This window comes from Cannabis sativa, chromosome 4 (genome assembly GCF_029168945.1).
Source record: "Cannabis sativa cultivar Pink pepper isolate KNU-18-1 chromosome 4, ASM2916894v1, whole genome shotgun sequence".
In the NCBI taxonomy this organism is placed as follows: Eukaryota; Viridiplantae; Streptophyta; class Magnoliopsida; order Rosales; family Cannabaceae; genus Cannabis; species Cannabis sativa.
Window position 1 is genome coordinate 455,650 of NC_083604.1, and position 18,867 is coordinate 474,516.

General features: G+C 32.1%; 4 protein-coding genes across 7 annotated transcripts; 2 read left to right on the forward strand and 2 right to left on the reverse strand.

The window, feature by feature from the left end:
- The first annotated feature begins 652 nt into the window (after positions 1 to 652).
- On the forward strand, positions 653 to 2,738 carry LOC115712556 (exocyst complex component EXO70A1). Its single transcript, XM_030640854.2, has one exon. It carries the CDS (start codon positions 658 to 660, stop codon positions 2,575 to 2,577), a length of 1,920 nt encoding a protein of 639 aa, XP_030496714.2. The 5' UTR covers positions 653 to 657; the 3' UTR covers positions 2,578 to 2,738.
- Positions 2,739 to 3,208: 470 nt separating this feature from the next.
- Positions 3,209 to 7,289, reverse strand: LOC115712412 (uncharacterized). 2 transcript variants are annotated; one of them, XM_030640683.2, is made up of 11 exons: positions 7,062 to 7,289; positions 6,872 to 6,972; positions 6,648 to 6,786; positions 6,054 to 6,161; positions 5,915 to 5,975; positions 5,261 to 5,781; positions 5,003 to 5,117; positions 4,489 to 4,544; positions 3,930 to 4,036; positions 3,756 to 3,843; positions 3,209 to 3,678 (listed from the first exon to the last, which is right to left on the reverse strand). In XM_030640683.2, the coding sequence occupies exons 1-11, from the start codon at positions 7,251 to 7,253 to the stop codon at positions 3,511 to 3,513; spliced, it is 1,656 nt and encodes a 551-aa protein (XP_030496543.2). In that variant the 5' UTR covers positions 7,254 to 7,289; the 3' UTR covers positions 3,209 to 3,510. The 2 variants fall into 2 exon arrangements, with proteins under 2 accessions (XP_030496543.2, XP_030496542.2); XM_030640682.2 differs by having other exon boundaries at positions 4,489 to 4,547; positions 7,062 to 7,288.
- A 2,718-nt stretch (positions 7,290 to 10,007) lies between these two features.
- Positions 10,008 to 11,728, forward strand: LOC115714613 (phospholipase A1-II 4). 2 transcript variants are annotated; one of them, XM_061114778.1, is made up of 4 exons: positions 10,008 to 10,304; positions 10,483 to 10,555; positions 10,643 to 10,850; positions 10,931 to 11,728. In XM_061114778.1, exons 1-4 carry the CDS (start codon positions 10,058 to 10,060, stop codon positions 11,561 to 11,563), a joined length of 1,161 nt encoding a protein of 386 aa, XP_060970761.1. In that variant the 5' UTR covers positions 10,008 to 10,057; the 3' UTR covers positions 11,564 to 11,728. The 2 variants fall into 2 exon arrangements, with proteins under 2 accessions (XP_060970761.1, XP_060970760.1); XM_061114777.1 differs by having other exon boundaries at positions 10,011 to 10,304; positions 10,483 to 10,850.
- A 327-nt stretch (positions 11,729 to 12,055) lies between these two features.
- LOC115714612 (glutamyl-tRNA reductase-binding protein, chloroplastic) lies at positions 12,056 to 15,658 on the reverse strand. Of its 2 annotated transcripts, XM_030643358.2 has the most exons (6): positions 15,069 to 15,656; positions 14,149 to 14,229; positions 13,075 to 13,179; positions 12,647 to 12,796; positions 12,330 to 12,560; positions 12,056 to 12,256 (listed from the first exon to the last, which is right to left on the reverse strand). In XM_030643358.2, the coding sequence occupies exons 1-5, from the start codon at positions 15,456 to 15,458 to the stop codon at positions 12,333 to 12,335; spliced, it is 954 nt and encodes a 317-aa protein (XP_030499218.2). In that variant the 5' UTR covers positions 15,459 to 15,656; the 3' UTR covers positions 12,056 to 12,256; positions 12,330 to 12,332. The 2 variants fall into 2 exon arrangements, with proteins under 2 accessions (XP_030499218.2, XP_030499217.2); XM_030643357.2 differs by having other exon boundaries at positions 12,056 to 12,560; positions 15,069 to 15,658.
- Positions 15,659 to 18,867: the final 3,209 nt, after the last annotated feature.

Sequence of the window (18,867 nt, forward strand, 5' to 3'; positions counted from 1 at the left end):
AAAAAATAATTAAATTTTTTTTCTTGTTACATTGGAATGGTCATTCCTTCCTTTTTAAAATGGAATAGCCATTCCACCAAAATGGTGGAAAGAGCATTCCATTGGAATGCCATTCCAATACTTTAAAATGCAACCAAACAAAGGAATGGAATGAAAATTGTTTCCTTTCCATTCCATTCCATTTTATTACCTCCAACCAAACGCCACCTTAATGTAATCTTCTCTAAATTATTTAGAGTTATGCACATAAAATATGCACTAAATCACTCACTTAGTAACATGACAGTATTTTTCAGCCAATCACATTTAATTAAGACAAGACACAAATATTTTTTATTTATTTATTTAGGCTTGACTTCATATCCAAATAAAAAAAAAATAACTTAGCTTTTAAAGCTTAAAATAAATTTTCTTTTCTTTTGGACTGAATTATCTGTTTTTTTCACTAAATTCTAAACTGAAATTTCAAAGAAGCATTGGTTGTTGAGTGAAGCTTTTTTCCAATGCTATAATATGTTTGTTTTGCAAGTGAGGTTTGGTTTGGTTTTGGTGAGTTTGGTAAGGAAAGTGATTGAGTAATCCAAAAGAAACACACAAGTCTTATAATATCAACTTTTGAAGAATTACTCAAAGAAAAAAAGAGAGACATTTTTGGCAATGGCTAAGAATCTTGAAGCTGCTAGAAATTTACTCAAGGCAAGTTTAGACAAGTCTAAACAAGTTGGTATTGAGTTAGATGAAACCGGGTCAAGATTGAGAGAAATCAACCAAAGATTAGTTCCTTTAGAAGTTGAATTTAGAGAGGTTTATAACCATAGAACAACATATGTTAGAGTAAAGAATCAAGTTGATTGTGTCATTGGTCCTATAGCTGCAATTCCAAGAGTTTATAAGGCTATTATCGAGCTTGAAAAGGCGATCGCCTTTTCTGAGCCTCATACCGAGCTCTTTTCTTACCTTTTTCTCATTAGAAGGCTTGAAGAAGGACTAAAGTTTCTTGGCAGCCACAGCTTGCTAGCGATTCGGTGGCTTGAAGGTGTTTTTGAGCTCTTTGAAGGGGACGAGCTCCTGATGAATTTGAAAGACTCTTCGGGGGTGTTGAAGAAATTACATGGAATGGAAGAGAGTTGTCATATCCAAGGAGGGTTGCTCTCTAATGCCTTAGACAAGCTTGAAATTGAGTTGGGAAAGCTTTTTGCATTGACATCTTCATTGGGAGAGATTCATGCCATAATGGAGAGGTTAAAGGCGAATGGAAGACTTGAAAAGTGTGTATCTTTGTTTGTCGAAATTAGGGTTTCAATTGCTAAAAGGAGATTACAAGCTCTTGGTTTGGATTATCTTGATGATGTTAAGATATCAAATAATGTTGAGATTTACATTGAACAATGGAGTAAGGATTTGGAGTTGGCTTTGAAACAAATTTTTGATCATGAGTACAAACTCAGCAAAAAGGTTTTCGAAAAGATTGGATCGAATATTTGGATGACTTGTTTCGCAAGAATTTCGATTGAATCGGGAATCCTTTCTTTCATTCAATTTGGAAATGAAGTTGCCAACATGAAAAATGATCCCATCAAACTCCTAACCCTTCTAGACATTTTCAAAGTCTTAAACAATCTAAGAATGGATTTCAACCGGCTCTATGGGAGCTCAGCCTGCATTGAAATCCAAAACCCGACAAGGGATCTTGTCAAGAGACTTGTTGAAAATGCTTATGACATATTCCAACAACTCCCTTTTCAAGTAGGGTCACAAAGGCAATTTTCGCCTCCTCAAGACGGGAGTGTTCCAAGGCTTGTGAAATTCATAACAAACTATTGTAACCAACTTCTTGGAGAGGATTACAAGGCAACTTTGATTGAAGTCTTAACCATAAATCAACAATGGAAACAAGAAATCTATGAAGAAAATCTTCTCTCAATCCAATTCCACAACATAATGAAGGAAATCGGGTTGAATTTAGATTCATGGTCAAAGGCCTACTCAGACACTTCACTCTCATACCTTTTCATGATGAACAACCATTGTCATTTCACCAATCTAAGAGGAACAAATCTTGGTGATATGATGGGAGAAACTTGGTTAACATCACATGATCAATACAAGGATTACTATGCAACATTGTACTTTAAGGAAACATGGGAAAAAACACTTCTTCCTCTTCTAACCCAAAAAGGTACTACCAGCCTAATTTCGGTTTCAATTAGTAGGTTAAAGGCTTTCAATGAGGCATTCAAAGAAAGCTATGAAAAGCAATCGAATTGGGTGATTTCGGATGAAAACTTGAGGCAAAAAATGAGAGGGATTTTAGTTGAGAAAGTTGTAACAACTTATAGGTGTTACATACAGAGTTACAAGGCCTTGGTTGAGCAAGATTCTAGTGCTGGTAAGTATGTTAAGCATACCGAAAACAGTTTAGAGAGTAAGCTAAGTTCTTTGTTTCAACCAAAGCTAGCTACTACTAAGTACTCTTCTTCTTCTTCTTCCAACAACAACAACAAACATGTTCATTTAATTGGTAAACTTAAGAATGTTGTTACTAATCAATTAAGGTTTACTCTTACTGCTATGTAAAAAAAAATGCAGTTATTAATGTATTTTATTGCTCTGTACTTAACAAATGTAGTGAAAATTTTGTTAAGTACTTCAATTTATGATTAAAATTTAGTTATGTTGTTTTTAATGAGTTGTACTTAGTCATTTTCAGAAACAATATCACCTTTATTATAAAAAAAGACTTTAATATAAGTCATTTTCTTGATTGGTTGGAATAAATTTAGGTGTCAAAATCACATTATTGTCTTCTAAGGCAGTCAATATATAAAAATCTCTAAACAACCAAGTTTAGCTAACATCCCTAACAAGATTATTATTATTATTATTATTATTATTATTATTATTATTATTATTATTATTATTTATTTTCTTCTTGCCAAACTCAACTGTCAACTCACAAATTTACATTTGGAGTCAAAACTCCCAATTCTACTTTACACCAAACGCAGCCTAATTGCTCTATAATTTGGTTATTCTTTTCTTACACATTTAATCATCAACATCACAATCACACCCTCAAATACACTCTTTATTTTTTGTGTTTATTAGAAATTATTATTGATATATTGCTAAAGATCACACATCACAACTTATACAACAACTACAAGCAACTACTTAGTTAAATACAAAAATAATAATAGAGTGTAAATTTTGTGTATACAAAGCCAACAACTAATATTTATTTACTTTATCAAACTGAAGTAGAGAGATTTGATTAGTGTTAAACAAAACAAACCCCTTTTCATTCCATGCTTATTATATACACAAATCAAAATTTAAGCATGAACAATAAGATTTTTTATGATTCTCTCTAGATCAAGGTATTTACAAACCATGATAATTCTACATATGCATCAAGCTAAACTTAACAAATCAAACTAATCCAAATGGTAATGCTGCAGAGTATGGTTAACAAAATCAAATCTAAATGTTTTATTGTCATCTGTATAGTTAAGTATTATTCTCTCTTCGCCATTGTAGATGATGGCTCGAATAATATGGTTTGGTGGGGACTTGGACAGGGACAGTCACACTGTTGCCGTTAGGTAACAGCGTCGAAACTTTTGAAGACTTCCCGGGATGGATTGGTCCTAATGTTGTGTCTGTCATTCTTAACACCTACATTAAAATCTTACAACTAAGCTATTGATTTTGCACGAGCCGAAAAAGGTATTAAAAAACAAACACTTGTATACCTGAATTGTCCTTGAGAGAAATGTCGTTCCACCGAGCGCCACTGCTTTGTCAACAGACTCTTTGCTAGCAAATGTAATATAAGCAGACCTGAGAAAGGAATGAAGAGTCTTATATGCTGTTCTCAAACCAATTATTGTTATATAGACGGTATTATATAATAGATAAAACATTACCCTTTTGGTTTAGCGGTTACTGGATCGATCGATATTATCACATTGTCAATGGCACCGCACTTGGCAAAGTAGGATGACAAAGCTTCCTTAGTTGCAGCAAAATGAACCTGTTTTTCCAATCAATGTACAGCATATGAAAAGAGTGGTGGTGAAATCAAAATTCAAAACAATGATGCCATAAATATCATCAGCCTTGTGATTTAAAAACAATATATGAAAACTTTAGATATGCTTTTCATATTTGGTGTCGAACCAAGTTTGCATAGAAAAATAGACATCATTCTAAACTTTGTAACCTGTTTTAAAGTTCTTTGGACAACAGTTTCAAGCAAAGAAAGACTAATGAAATGAAGGTGTATTTTGCCTCAAGAATTATTAGCTACCATAGAACATGAAACTTCACAAGACGAAATGACCAAAACCAAATAACCTTTTGACCAAACATTTCACCAACACAAGAAAGCATTCATGAATGACCAAGTCTAAAAATGAAGTGACATCTTGGACTCGTTGCAACCAATTTAGTAGCTAAAAGGATGTAAAGTTTTGTTGAGTTTACATTTGTCACGAATATAGTTCTCGAATCAATATCTTCCACTGGATGCTTTAAGTCACCTGCTAATAACACAAGTGAATAAATTTATGGCAGCAAGGAAGGTGACATCAACCAAATTAATGAATAACAGAAATTTCAGCAAGTAAGATGTTTTAATTAATCTTGGTTTTTCCCTTTTAAGGGGTAAAGTAAAACATCTTGATAGCATTTCAAGCTTAAAATAATATTCACAAATCAAACTCGACTTAGAAGTTTAGGACTATGTACTCAACTCCCAGCACAATATTCTATCCTATTAACTATTTAGTAGTACAAATATATTGCACCTAGCTGAAGGTTTAGGTGTGAACTAAGCCAAATTACCAGGCATATCAATCCCTTTTCTTTTTCTAATTTTTTTCCCTTCACTCCAATATCGCATATCAGCATTGAATAATGAACAAAATTAGACTGCATTGCCCAAGACAAATCAATCTCAGAGTTAATAAAATTCCCTCAAGAGATGGGATATGCTTACTAGGATTTGACAATTGAGAAATTTTCCCATCCAACCCCAACTCTGCTTGCTTTAGCCGAAGCTTTGCCATCTCCATCTCTATTTGGTTCAGTTTCCGTTTCACACCAAGCATTTTCTGCAGAAGAATATTAATACTCTAACTTTAATACCAAACCTTCTGAATAAAGAGAGACAGAAATCTTCTTCAGGGGAAAACGAAAAACACACACTATATTCCTAATGGATAATACATGCTTGAGATTAGCAACAAGGACATACAGAGACCACAATTGGAGTGATAGTTGAATCTTTGCTGACCACATTTGATTTCTTGAACTCCACTGAAATTTCTTCAACTTTTGGCTCTATCTGGCTCTTATCTTTCGAAGGAACAGAACCGATGCTAGGGCCACTGCTATGTTCGCTAAAAAGCCTTTTTTGTCTGATATCATCTAAAGTATGAGGCTCAGATGTTCTCATGACACCATCTTCTGGATTCTCACTCTCATCAAGGCAATTGTAACTTTCAGACCTTCCATCAATACTAGAGGCCCTATAACTAAGCCGGGAAGCTATTGATGCACGCTGATTGTGCACATCCTCGTCTTGGTCGTGATGACCAACAGCATCCTGATCAATACTCTTGTCCTTTGCAGGTACATCGTCACATGGCCTGCCTAGTCTATCCCAGACACTAACCCGAGGAATTTCAAAATGCATGGAATATGGTATTGCAGTGCCTACGGTAGTACTTCTCCCCAAATCATTACAGAAACCAGGCTGTTTGGAAAAAGGACGATCTGCATAAAAGAAAAAAAAAAAGATAGCATAAAACTTCAAAGGGCACAACAGCATGAGAGGCCAATAAGCAGCGCTCCCTTTATTTGGGCACATACTACAGATACATTTTATTCTATCAAACAATAAAGTTACCTGATCCAGAAGATTGTGGATATATAATTGAAATAGGTACAGGCTGATTATGATCAAGAACCTACACTTGAAGGAAAATTATTTTAGTTGGTAAAGAAAAATGCACACAACCCAAAAAGATAATTTAAAACAACAAAACCTGCTCAGGCTTCTTCACGTATACAACACCTTCATTTGTATTAGCTGAGACACCATTAATCTTTTCATCTTCCTCAATTTCTCTCGAAATCATTTCATGTCTACTAATCTGCAACGAAACTTGTTCATTAATCAATCTCATTTGTAGAAAAAGCAAAACAGAGACAATAGAAAAGAAAAAGATAATCAATATTGTGGTTGATATTCCCATGTTTTCATTGCCATTCTTCAAGATAATTAAACCACATATAATACTAAGAATAATTAGGACTTTTTTCAGAACTTTGACATGTACCGAATTTTGCTCCCAAAATTTTTCAAGTCGTTAAAAATTCTTCCAAGCTATTAAAATTGTTGGATTTAAAGATTTCCATCTAATTTCGTTCAATTTTACTAATAGACTCCTAACGTGTTGTTTGTCCATGTACCAAATCGTGCCTCAAACTTTGACACGTAACAAATTAGCCAGATACTAATACAGAGTGAGCTTAAAACAGGAAACAATTTAGGTAAGGCCAAATAAGTAGTTCAAATTAGGAAAAGAAACACAATTAATTGATAATCATTTCTAACAAACTATGAATTGAACACCGACCTTGCGAAGTTTCCTGCTACTTCTTGAATCTCTTTCTCTATCACTTCTTTCAGGACTGGTGAAATAAACATCTTTTGAAACCCTTAAATGAATATCATCTTCACATTTACGATGGCAATTCAAGAGATGATCCCATAACCTAACCCAAACAAAACATAACAAGATTTTTGAACCAAGAAACCAGTTTCCTTAAGCTAATCAAGAAATTAAAGCAATCATAATACCAGCTTACGAATTCAGCACTCCGATTACCGAGAAACGGCTCTAAATCATCCCTAGCTTGAAACTGATCCTTTCCATTACAAATCATCACCGTAATATATTCCTAAAGAAATCAATCAAAGAAAGTACATCAAACACAGCATGAATTTCTACGAAACATTCATTTTATCGATGAAAATGATGATGACTTACAGCGAGAATTTCATCGGCGAATTCAGCGTAAAAATCAAGAAGCTTGGTGGAAATGGAAGATTTAAGATTGGAGATAAGTGATGATTTTCTACGGAGTTTGAAAGAGATGGGATTGGTGAAGTAAATTTCCATACCGAACAGGGTTGTGTTAGGGTTCTTCGTCGTCTTCTTCTTCTTCTTCCCTGTTCCCATGGCGGAATCCTCTCATACCTCTCTCTTCTTTCTTCTTCTTGCATTTAAATTTGGAGTATTTATATGAAGAGGAATGGTCTTAAATTACCATTTTGTCCTTTTCTTTTTCCCTCTTTTTTCTTTTAAATAAAATTATTATTTTTTTTATTTGGAGTATTTATATGAAGAGGAGTGTGAGGAAGTGGTAGTAATGGTGTTAAATTACCATTTTGTCCCTTTTTTTTCCCTCTATTTTTATAAAATGGATTAATAAATTTTATAAAAGAAAAGGTTTAATTAGGATTATCAGTTTTAATAATAGTGAAATTTCTCAAAAAAAAAAAATATTAGGATTTTTGCTCCTAAATCTTGATATGTATTAAATTATTTCTTTTGAATTTTTTACACTATTAAAATTTCTCAGGTACTTTTGAGATTATTGGATTTAAGAACTTTTCTCCAATACCATTTTATTTTACTAATGTGGCGATTTTCCATGTATTAAATCGCACCCTCTAAATTTTAATATCTACCAAATTATCTCCTGAAATGTACTAAATTGTGTTCCTTAAAATTTGATTCACGTCAGATTTTCATTAGTAAAATTAGACAAAATTTTTTAAATCTAACTATCTTAATAGTTGAAAGGGAATTTTTAATTGTCTAAAATGTTCGGAAGGCATGATTTGATATGTGTTAAAATTCGGAAGACAAAAATTATAATTAGCCAAAAACAGAAAGATAAAGTTGTTCTCCCTTGAGTTAGGCCTTTCATCAAAGACACATCCTTCAAATATGAGAAAGGTGCTCTATTTTGTATGAAGAGAAGTGTCAAGGGGTACCTCAAATGCCTAATATTGATATTAGTACATTTTAATTTTAATATTAGGTCTATGGCTGATTTTGAAGTTAAATGTGCCTTAAGAAAAAAAAAATTGACCCCTAAGATGGGTGGGTTCTAGGCTCACCTTAGCCTAGGGTCAGTACTAATTAGATCTCATACATTTTAATTTAAAAAATAATATAAAAAATTACTAATCAATTATAAAATATTAAAATATCATATCAGCAAAGTGTTTGTACCTTAAAATACCAAATAGCAATAATTTTTCATTAAAATGAGATAAAAATTCATCAGAGAATACTCACACACCATAAAAATAAAAGAATAAAAAATAAAAATACAAACAAATACATAGATATAAGTTGATGAACCCGTGATCATATATAATTCTTTCAACATAATGGACCACCCTATCTATATATGATTGGCAAAGGTTTGTTTGTACTCAAAAACTTATTTTAGATTTTGTAATATACACCATGATTACAAGTGTGATTATTGAGTTCATATATTCTTAAATTTTATGTTTCATTGAGTTAATATATATTTTTTGTATTATAAAATAGTAAATTATACCATGTATTTTATAAAATTGTACAAAATAGAACTTTAAGTTTAATTTTTTGACCTTTTTTTTAATATAATAAATTTGAAGAAATTTCACGAACATATACAAAAAATGTAACCAATCTTGTCATAACACCTCTAAATTGGATTATTATTAAGTTTATTTCAACAAAAAATCAACTTGTGGTAATATTTTGTACTATTTTAGAAAATACAAAATTAAATTTGTTATCGGGAATCAAAAAAGCGTTAATTGGAAGAGGTATTTAGAATTATTTGATTTATTAGATATTGAATTTGAATTTAACAAAACAGAATGCTCAATTAATAAATTGGATAATTACATAAAGCATAATTTTTTTTAAAAAAAATTATATTTTTACGTTTAAAGATTTTTTTCCTTTTTACGGTTTTATGGAAACAATACAAAAATAATAAGAAAACTACATAAAAATAATATTTAAACAACATCAAAATAACAACAAAAAATAACATACATATAACAAAAAATCAACAATAAATTAACAAGAGTACAACATAAAAAGACCGTATTTTCTATAAATAAAATTATAAAAATCGTAAAAATATTTGAAATTCCGTACAACTATATTTTTATAATTTTTTTTATTGTTTTTGTCTATTTGTGAAATAATTATTGATAAATTTTGTAAAATAAAGAATTTTAAATGGTATTTACTTTATCTTTTTAGGATTTTGGATGGAGTTGTTCTCTTTTAATAATTCCTATTATGTTAAAAAAAATTACTTAAGATATAAAAAGGAATAAAAATGTTAAAAGACATCAGTAATATTTAGTATTTTCTAAAGTATAATATTAGTATTGGTGCAATTAAGTATCGGATTTTATATACTTAAATTAGGATCGGTCCTAAAATTTAGTGGGTCATAGGGGAAAAAAATATTTTTGAACCCTTATTAAAAAAAAATGTAGTATTTTTTAAAATTCGTAAAAAAAAATATATGTAATTTTAAAAATGACAAATTTGTTTTGAGCCCCTGAGCTAGGTGGGCTCTGGGCACAGGCCTAGCCCGTCTATACCAATGGCCGGCCCTGACTTAAATGTAGTAACTTGTATAGTGTATTACTAATCAATTGCAAGACGTTACTTTTAAATGGTGTTTAACACCACCACTAATACCTAATAGCAATATGAATGGGAATTGGTCCCCTAAAAAGACATGCATTATTATTGCACTTTGTAAAAAAAAATGTAATATATTCTCAAATTGCACACAAAGACATTGGTATGATAACACTTTCAATATCGTTCCCACAAATCCACTATACATGTTTCTAACGTTTTGAAAATTAAGCTATATCTACCATGCAAATATGTAATATCTCTAATTAATATACTTATATGTATATATATAGTATAGAATATCATTCCATATGTGTACGTGCATGAAAATGGCTAAGAACAACAATATTGCAAAAAGATGGAAAGTTTTGAGCGGTGAGAATGAGTGGGAAGGTCTACTCGAACCACTCGATCTAGACCTTCGCCAATACGTGATTCACTATGGCGAGAGGGCGCAAGCAATAGCTGACGCCTTCATCGCTGAGACCAAATCCAAGAACTGTGGCCTATCTCGATACCCTACTGAGGGCTTCTTCTCTCATGTAGGGTTAGACAAAGGTAAGCCTAATTCCACAATTAATGTACTCTAGAGAAAAAGATACTACATTTTAAAAATAATTATGTTTCGAAAAATGTATAGAATTACTAAAAAGAGTTACACTTGATGTCAATTAGTGTACATATTTTTTATATTCAAAGTTTCTGTTAAATAAAAATTCTTAATCTATCACTGAAGGTAACCCTTACAAATATGAGGTCACTACTTTTTTCTATGCTGCTTATGGAGATCTCGACAATGGTGGGTCTGATAAGATTTTCAAAAAATCATTATCTCCGCTATCCGAGACTGAGACCTCTAACTGCATTGGCTACATTGCTATTGCTACGGATGAGGGTAAGGTTGCTTTGGGAAGGCGAGACATCATTGTGGTTTGGAGGGGTAGCATGGTGTCAGAGGATTGGACTGCTGATTTTAAGTTTGATTTGGTGTCTGGGAAGGACATACTTGGTGCAACTAACAATCCTAAAGTGCATAAAGGGTGGTACTCTATCTACACGGCGACTAATACTTCCAAGTTTAATCGAACCAGTGCTCGCGACCAGGTAATGACGATGAGTAACATATTAGTGTTTGACACTACATATTGTGAATGTTAATGGTATTTCACATCAAATTTGAACAGGTTTTCTCAGAGGTTAAGAGACTAATGGCGAAATACCAAGAGGAGGAACTAAGTATAACAGTGACTGGCCACAGCATGGGAGCTGCACTCGCAACACTCAATGCAGTTGACATGGCTTACAACAAGATAAACATATTTTCTACCCAACCAAACAAGGCTCCAGTTTCGATCACTGCTTTTGTCTTTGCCAGCCCTCGTGTTGGAGACCGCGGGTTCGGTAGCGTCTATTCTGATCTCAACACCGGCAGGAGCCTTCACATCCTTCGAGTGAATGAATTTCTTGACATTGTCCCCCAATACCCTTTTATTTTCCAAGGCTATGTCGACGTGGGACAGTTGTTGCTCCTCATGGTTCTCAAATCACCATACATTAAGCCATTCCTTCATTTGGTTGCCACTAGAAAGTGGCTACCGGTTCATAATTTGGAGCTCCATTTGCATGGAGTTGCAGGAACACAGGGTGTTTTCGGAGGGTTCAATTTGCAAATTGATCGCGACCTTGGCCTCATGAACAAAGGAGGAGACTTTGTTAAGGATGAGTATCTCAAAATTACAAGTTGGTGGACTGGGAAGAACAAGTCCATGGTCCAAAACGATGACGGATCATGGGAGCTTGAGGATTCTCAAGAGTAAGAACAGAGAAAATCATCATATGATAAGCTTTTATCAGAATAACTAGCCATATTTGAATTCAGTGTCATGTATTACCATAAAATAAAAGCTCAATTCTATGTCCAATACTATACTAAATAAGAAGAGCTCCATAACAAAAGTTCTAATGAATTCTCATTTCTAGTATCTTGATTCTCTATTGGGATGAAAAGGTTAGATGTGTTCAAAAGTCTTTCAGAACATCATCTAAATAATGAATCTAAATAAGTTATATTTTCATTATTTTGTTGATGTTTGATTTGTGGAACAAAAATTCACAACTTCACTAATATTAAGATTTTATTTTTTTTAGTTTTTCTGAGAACATTTCTTTCTCATATCAGCCTCACCTTTGTTGTTGAGACCTATAAATTGGCTAAAGACGCATCCATCTATGGTGTAACGTAGTAATTACCCTTGTTATCTTAACCTTTATCAATTCTCCTTACAAATAATAAACAAAAAAATCATATATTGAGCAAAAGCCATAATTTTTTTTCCTTCATTTCTTATTGATGGTAATAGACAACAATGAAAAAGCATGTTCCAAAATTTGAGCATAGAATTACAAGAAATCTTAGTAATTAATCATGTTCTTCCTTCGAACCTAATCAACGGATAAGATTGATGCCTCAAACTTGACTTACAGCTCTAATCGACCCGCCTATTATACAACTACGATAACATAAAGCGGTGAGCGAAAGAATACAAATCAAAGATTCACACACGAAAACGGTTAACTCTATACCTTCTAACATATCCGCTTCACTTCTTTCACCTTCTCAAAATCCGGGGCACTGAAACACTTTTCCACCTCCCAAGCTAGTTGAGACATGCAATTGAATGTGGATTTTGCGCCCTTCTCATCTGTTACTTCTGCGGGAAATGGGATTCGAACCTCGAATATGCCTTTCAAAGGAGACCAAAGACGCATGTCAAAGCCTAACCGATCAATCCATATAAGCTTTGCTTCAGAAACCTGCCAAACCAATTTGAAATATCATGAGAGAATTCAGACTAAATTAGTGAAGACAAAGTAATGTAAAACATGAAATTCATGGTAACCTGAAAGTTCAAATCAGCATAGACATTGCAAAATCGATTGACATCTTCTACGTGATTCGTGTTAATCTCATTCACTAGATTTTCAGCAAAGCATCGAAGAGGATCAGGCTGAGCACTTCTATAGTCTGAAGAATCGACCCACTTGCCAACCTGAAGAAATGGTCTAAGATGTCAGATTGCTTTCGAGTCACTTTCAAAAAAGTAAATCGACCAGCACTAGCACTACTTTCGGGAGCAACCCGAAATATTTCAGTAGCTATATACCTCTATCAAATGTTCTGTTATTAAATCATGAAGAGAAATGTGATTGATTCTCATATTGACTTGCATTCTAAATTATAAGAGAATCAATTTAAAATGATTGAATTTGAGACTAATCAAAGTGACATAGCAACTTCAAATACAAAATATAAAGCACCTAATATTACCTCTTTGAAGTCTTCCATTTGAAGTACCCGTTCCACCGAGACAACGTATAGAAGACTTTCATCAACTTCTTCGCCATACCTCTTCTTCCAAATCGAGTTAAATTTCTGTAAAATAATGTATTGAGCATCAAATAAGAGAACTAATACACAAACATAAGTTTATAAGCTTGGGCATTGTGGTTAGAAGGAACACAAATATTCTTCTTTAAAACAAAACCAATCTTACATAATCAAGTTACATAAAAGTCAAAGGTCAAACAACACTCTCAATAATAATAACTATTCCATTTGTGTTAAGGCTTGGGGTATTAAACATCCAAATATAACCCCCTTTCTTTTTAGGTGGACAATTCAGTTCTTGAAAGAACTATGAATTTAAGAACCATGAAAAGCTAGTTTATTGATAAGAGTAAGAAACACAGATACAAAATCCCAAGTTATTCGAGAAACTCTGTAAACTCTCCAAGCAATATTTTACTCTAAATAATTCACACAAAATTCGATACCCCTCATAAGACACTACACTATCTTAGAATTTATAGGCTCGGCTAGCAAAGACTCCAAGCTATCCAACCAATAGCAATCTAAGATTATTTTTCTAAAGAAAGAAAGAAAGTGGCTACTTGTCTTAAACTGACCCCTCACCCGTTATGTATTGAAAACCCTCACTTGTAGGGGAAGAAAACCGTGGTTACATAAGTTTTAGCATAAAAATACTAAAACATACAGTATTGAAAACAGCTCACAAGTATATAAAATACTCATTTGCCCCAAAAAAATAAGAAAAGATTACACCAAAGTTCTCTATTCTCTACTTAAATCTAAGAATGAGAATTTCGAATTAAGCACACTAAACAATCATATCAGCCACTAAGGACTTGACAACTCAGCCTCGAAAATCCTAATCAATTATACTACCAAGACTAATATGAAGGCGTAACACATATCCATACGCAAGAAAATATTCGAAAACTAGAACAATTTACACAACCACTTTGTTTAAAGTTCAGAAATTTAGAAGAGTTGTCCCAAAAAAAAAAAAAACACCTCAAACAGGGATAAAAAATGGAGTACCTTCATAGTCTTTTCGTCGTCTGGTTTGTCAATGCTACCTAATATGGTACACTGAGGAGTACGCAATCCACATTGTTCCAACTGTAACCAAGAAATTCACCCATTACACCTAAAAAATTCACATCCAAATCAACACCATCCACTGAAAATAATAGGATAGCCCTCAAATATTTGATCAATCATATATAAAGAACAGAAAATTGAAGATAAAAAAAAGCTTCTTTGAGACAACCTTGATCTCCACAAACAGAAATGCAAGGAAAACAGCTAACAAACTCTATTTTCATGACACAAAATACATTACAAGTTGAGCATGATATGATGTGACATACATATAGAGGAAAATTCTAAAGTTAAGAGAGAAATTATAAACCAATTCTTTTTATACAATGGTGTACATTATTTATGTTAAGACATTCTGTCTATTTCAAAAAAAATAGGATTCAAACAGACAAGGTGTTATATAAAAAGATTAGGATATAAGAAATAAGAAACGCTCCTAAGAATCTCTTAATACAAACACATTGGTTGAAGATGATTTTATTTCAGAAGTGAGCAACTAATTTGCAATGACACACCTCTAATTGACTACTACAATCACCTTTTTAACTTCTTTGAGTGTTTTGTAAACACACTAAAACTCAAACGACCATAAACTTACACTGTTCGATCACAATGGTCGCATATAATAAATTCAATATGGTTATTTGTAAATTTTACACTTTGATGTTGTTAGTTTGGGAAATTCTCCAATCTAAAATTATGTGAAATACTAAAATTTGCAAAATAACCTAACTTAACTATGGTCGTTTTGCGATTATAATGGTCGCAACATGTAATTCATGGTCATTTAATGATTGTAAAAACTATACAAACAATAGTAAATTCAGAATTAACAAAAAACTAATTGAGAACAGCACCTGAACATGGAGACTAGATTTGGTATCAATGGAGAATTGACTATTAGAGTCATTCAAACAAAGAACAGGTGTTCCTTCAGAGTCAACGGCAAACCGAACCCCAATACCCAAAGGCCAACCCTCTTGAGTAATCGCCGAAAGGGTCCCAACAGAACCCAATTCCATAATTGTTCTCGAAACCTCAGCTGGAAATGGCTTATGGGTTTTCAATTCCAAATGGGTCGGTTCAGAAACAGTCGAAATCGAGCATTTGAGAGTTTTGAATCGAATTTTACGAAAAGGGTTTGTTTTTGAGACATTGAATTTGGATTTGGAGACGGGAATAGAGCAATGGAGTGAGAGAGAGAAGTGGGTTGTTGTTGTTGTGAGAGATTGGGTTTGGAGAAGCATTTTAAAAATACAGTCTTTGAAATTTTGGATTGTTCAGTTGAAATTTTTTGATCTGGAATATTTTGATTGAATAGATTCTTGGGGTTGATGATTGATGAGAAAAAGAGAGGAAGAGTGCTATTGAAATGAAGACTGTGTTAGTTTGTACGAGGAAAAGGGTTAAAGGTTGAGTCTTGGTGAAGATGATGATGATAATGATAACAATTGCAGACCGAACTGAACAGAAACAATTGATTGAAAACGACATGGGACTTTCAAAAACGACATAAAATTAGAAAAACAACAATAATTGGAGAAGACGACATAAATTGATAAAAGCGACATGATACATTCCTGAACGACATATTTCTCAAAAAACTAGGAAAACGACATCAAATGCATAAAACAACGATAAACGTGAAAAACGACAATAATGAAGAGCTCATCAAAGAATTAAGAAAACGACACATTTCTGAAAAAATAAAACTAAGAAACGACATCAATTGCATAAAACGACGATGAACATGAAAACGACAATAATAAAGAGCTCAATAATAAATTCAGAAAACGACATATTTCTGAAGAAACAAAACTAAGAAAACGACATTTGCATAAAACGACGATGAACATGAAAAACGATAATAATTTTTTTTTTTTTTTTGACAAAGTGATTAAAATCACTCATGAATTTACGACGCCCACGTCCGCCACCGGCGCTGGAACCTCCTCGAACCAGGATAGTTCATCGTCTAACCGCAGAGCATGCTTTGCCAACCATAGGCCGCTAAAATCTAAGAGCGAGCCCCATGGGACAAAACTGCCCCCGGAAATTTAGACAATAAAGCTATAACATCTTCTAACAACATTCCCAACTCAATATAATACTGAAGTTCCACCTAAAAAAAATATCAAAAAACATAATAAAACTTTAATTAGAAAACTATTCAAACTGAATAGATTCAACCAACCACCAAGACTAAGCAACTAGATCTCCCTATAAAATACTAGAACTAGCCAAAGGGAGTACCCTTTGGCTAGTAACAACTAAATTATAGCAATATACTTCATAACATTCATAGTATCCCTATTCCTTACCTTTACCCTTTTAAAAACAAACATAAATAAAATTTTCCTTTTAATACCCATTATTCCTTAAATATTTAAAATATTATATATTAATTATTTCATTTTATCTCTTAAAAGTATTACTTATTTTTAGACTAAAACATGTCAAAATTCTTAATAAGTCAAATTATTTATTATTTTATTTATAGCGTAAAACATGGTATCTATAATCTTTATTCAGCCTAAATTAAATCAAAATTGTATTAATATCCTTAAAATTTAAGATTGCACTCTTCACATTCAAAATACATTTTTTTCTAATACCACTTAATTATACATTTAATTAATAATATTAAATTAATATTAATTAATCCAATTCGGTATTATGACATAATGCTTCCTTATTTATTATTTAAAAAGATTACCTCCTAATTATTATACCATTCAAATTATTATAAAAACCATTCATATTAGTATCTTCCTATACAACTAATAAGGCAATAATCTCAATACTTCATTAGCATTTACTTCTCATTTATTTCAATATCTTTCCAAAAATAAAAATAAAATAAAACAAAATATTCTCTATTCACAATAAATGTTCCTACCTCCAATTAATTACAAAATCTCACATTTATAATTTATATACGAAAATTAATATTATGTTATCTATAATAAACTAATGAGGCAATAATCTCATAATTACATATCATAATTGTTAGCTATTAAATTTTATAATATTTTTTATAATTAATGATATCTTGTAATTTTACCCAAATTATCCTAAATAATTAGGGGCCAGCCATAAATCAGGCGCGAAAACCTTGAAAGGCACCAAAGCCATAAACAATGGCGCAGCTCATCCATCAAATTTGTACTTCCATAAAAACTAATACCACTCATCCAGAAATTATTTAAAAATACAAATAATGTAATAATTTTGGTACATTCCCATAATATTGAGAATAAACAAGAATTCCATAATAATTTGACTTCCCAAATATATCTGAAGCAATATATTCTCATTAGACCATTAGTGTTCCCACCTCCTTATATTACAAGATCCTCAAGATTCTTATTCTACAATTTATTTAATTAATTATAATATTAGAATCTGAATACTAAAATTCCAAACACGAAAATTCCTTAAAGAATATAAACCAAAATATAGCTAATAGGAATTAGCATTTAAAATAAACCCTCTTAAACTTTATTTCAGTTTAAAATATTCTTTAAATCATACCTTAACTAAAATAATCTTTTTATTCTCACTAATAAATCTGTATAGTGCATAACTTTAACTTTAAAATATTCTTCTGTCAAAATTTTCTTATACATTCAATACCAAAAAACATGAAAATTTAAACAAATTACCCTAAATAATTAGGGGCCAACCATATAATAGGTGCTAAAGCCTTGTAAGGCGCCAAAGCCATAAATAATGGCGCAAAATAGAACAAAATTAATATAAAACAAATCTATAACAAAATTAACAGTGTATCCCATTATATCAGTTCACCCAAAAAAGAACAAAATCAATAACAAACAACAAGATGAAATCAACTATCCACCATTTCAGCCTTCAACTCAACACGACACTGACCGAGATCTCCCAAGCTCAAAACTAAATTTAAAAAATTTAACTCAAAAACTTCATCACACTGTGCAAACATTCAAGCAAAAATTTTAAAATCTATAGGCCTTTCACTAACTCAAAAAGAAACCAACGTAAATTTCCCAACAAACCAACTACAAACAATCCTAATGAATCTAAAACTAAAGGACTAGTGTTATCTAGATTCACATACTGTATGTATATACAATCTGTGGTACAAAATGAAAAATAAAATAGTATAAACTAGAAGAATAGTGTTACTATGTTTTAGAAATCTGTCTCCTATGGAGAAATTGGGGTCTCACGGGCCAAGAAAATTTAAGGGATTAAAATTTTGAGTTCGAAAAGATATTTCTAAAATTCATAACTCATATGAATATCTAAAAGGAAAAGAAGATTTAATTCAAAAACAAAAAAGAAACTCGTCTCATAATCGAGTTTTAAGTCCAATCCAAATGAGGATCTGAGATATCATTCAGATCTGATCTTTTTATGACTTTAAAATATTTAAATACATAAAATATATTAGTTAAAATATAATTTGATTGTACTTACGAAAGAAATGCATTTGTTGGGTTTCCTCATATATTGACCAGTTTGCTTGAGAAAGACGTCAATGCAGTAGCTTGGAATCGCTTTTTTGTTAGGACTGAAATCGGGAGATGAGATCACTGGAGGGAGTGACTTTGTAACGATTTTTGTAGAAATTGTGGCGAGCCTCTTCGACTTGATCTCTCTCTTCAGGAGTCC

What these genes read in the sequence shown, in the direction of transcription:
- LOC115714612 (XM_030643357.2), bottom strand. Translation starts at nt 15,458, where the DNA reads ATGCTTCTCCAAACCCAATCTCTCACAACAACAACAACCCACTTCTCT. An exon ending in ACGACGAAAAGACTATGAAG is followed by an intron (nt 13,180 to 14,148) that starts GTACTCCATTTT and finishes ATTATTTTACAG; the next exon opens with AAATTTAACTCGATTTGGAA. An exon ending in ATGCTGATTTGAACTTTCAG is followed by an intron (nt 12,561 to 12,646) that starts GTTACCATGAAT and finishes TTGGTTTGGCAG; the next exon opens with GTTTCTGAAGCAAAGCTTAT.
- LOC115712412 (XM_030640682.2), bottom strand. Translation starts at nt 7,253, where the DNA reads ATGGGAACAGGGAAGAAGAAGAAGAAGACGACGAAGAACCCTAACACA. An exon ending in TCGCCGATGAAATTCTCGCT is followed by an intron (nt 6,973 to 7,061) that starts GTAAGTCATCAT and finishes TGATTTCTTTAG; the next exon opens with GAATATATTACGGTGATGAT. An exon ending in GTAACCGCTAAACCAAAAGG is followed by an intron (nt 3,844 to 3,929) that starts GTAATGTTTTAT and finishes TTCCTTTCTCAG; the next exon opens with GTCTGCTTATATTACATTTG.
- LOC115714613 (XM_061114777.1), top strand. Translation starts at nt 10,058, where the DNA reads ATGTGTACGTGCATGAAAATGGCTAAGAACAACAATATTGCAAAAAGA. An exon ending in TCATGTAGGGTTAGACAAAG is followed by an intron (nt 10,305 to 10,482) that starts GTAAGCCTAATT and finishes CTATCACTGAAG; the next exon opens with GTAACCCTTACAAATATGAG. An exon ending in GAACCAGTGCTCGCGACCAG is followed by an intron (nt 10,851 to 10,930) that starts GTAATGACGATG and finishes AAATTTGAACAG; the next exon opens with GTTTTCTCAGAGGTTAAGAG.
- LOC115712556 (XM_030640854.2), top strand. Translation starts at nt 658, where the DNA reads ATGGCTAAGAATCTTGAAGCTGCTAGAAATTTACTCAAGGCAAGTTTA.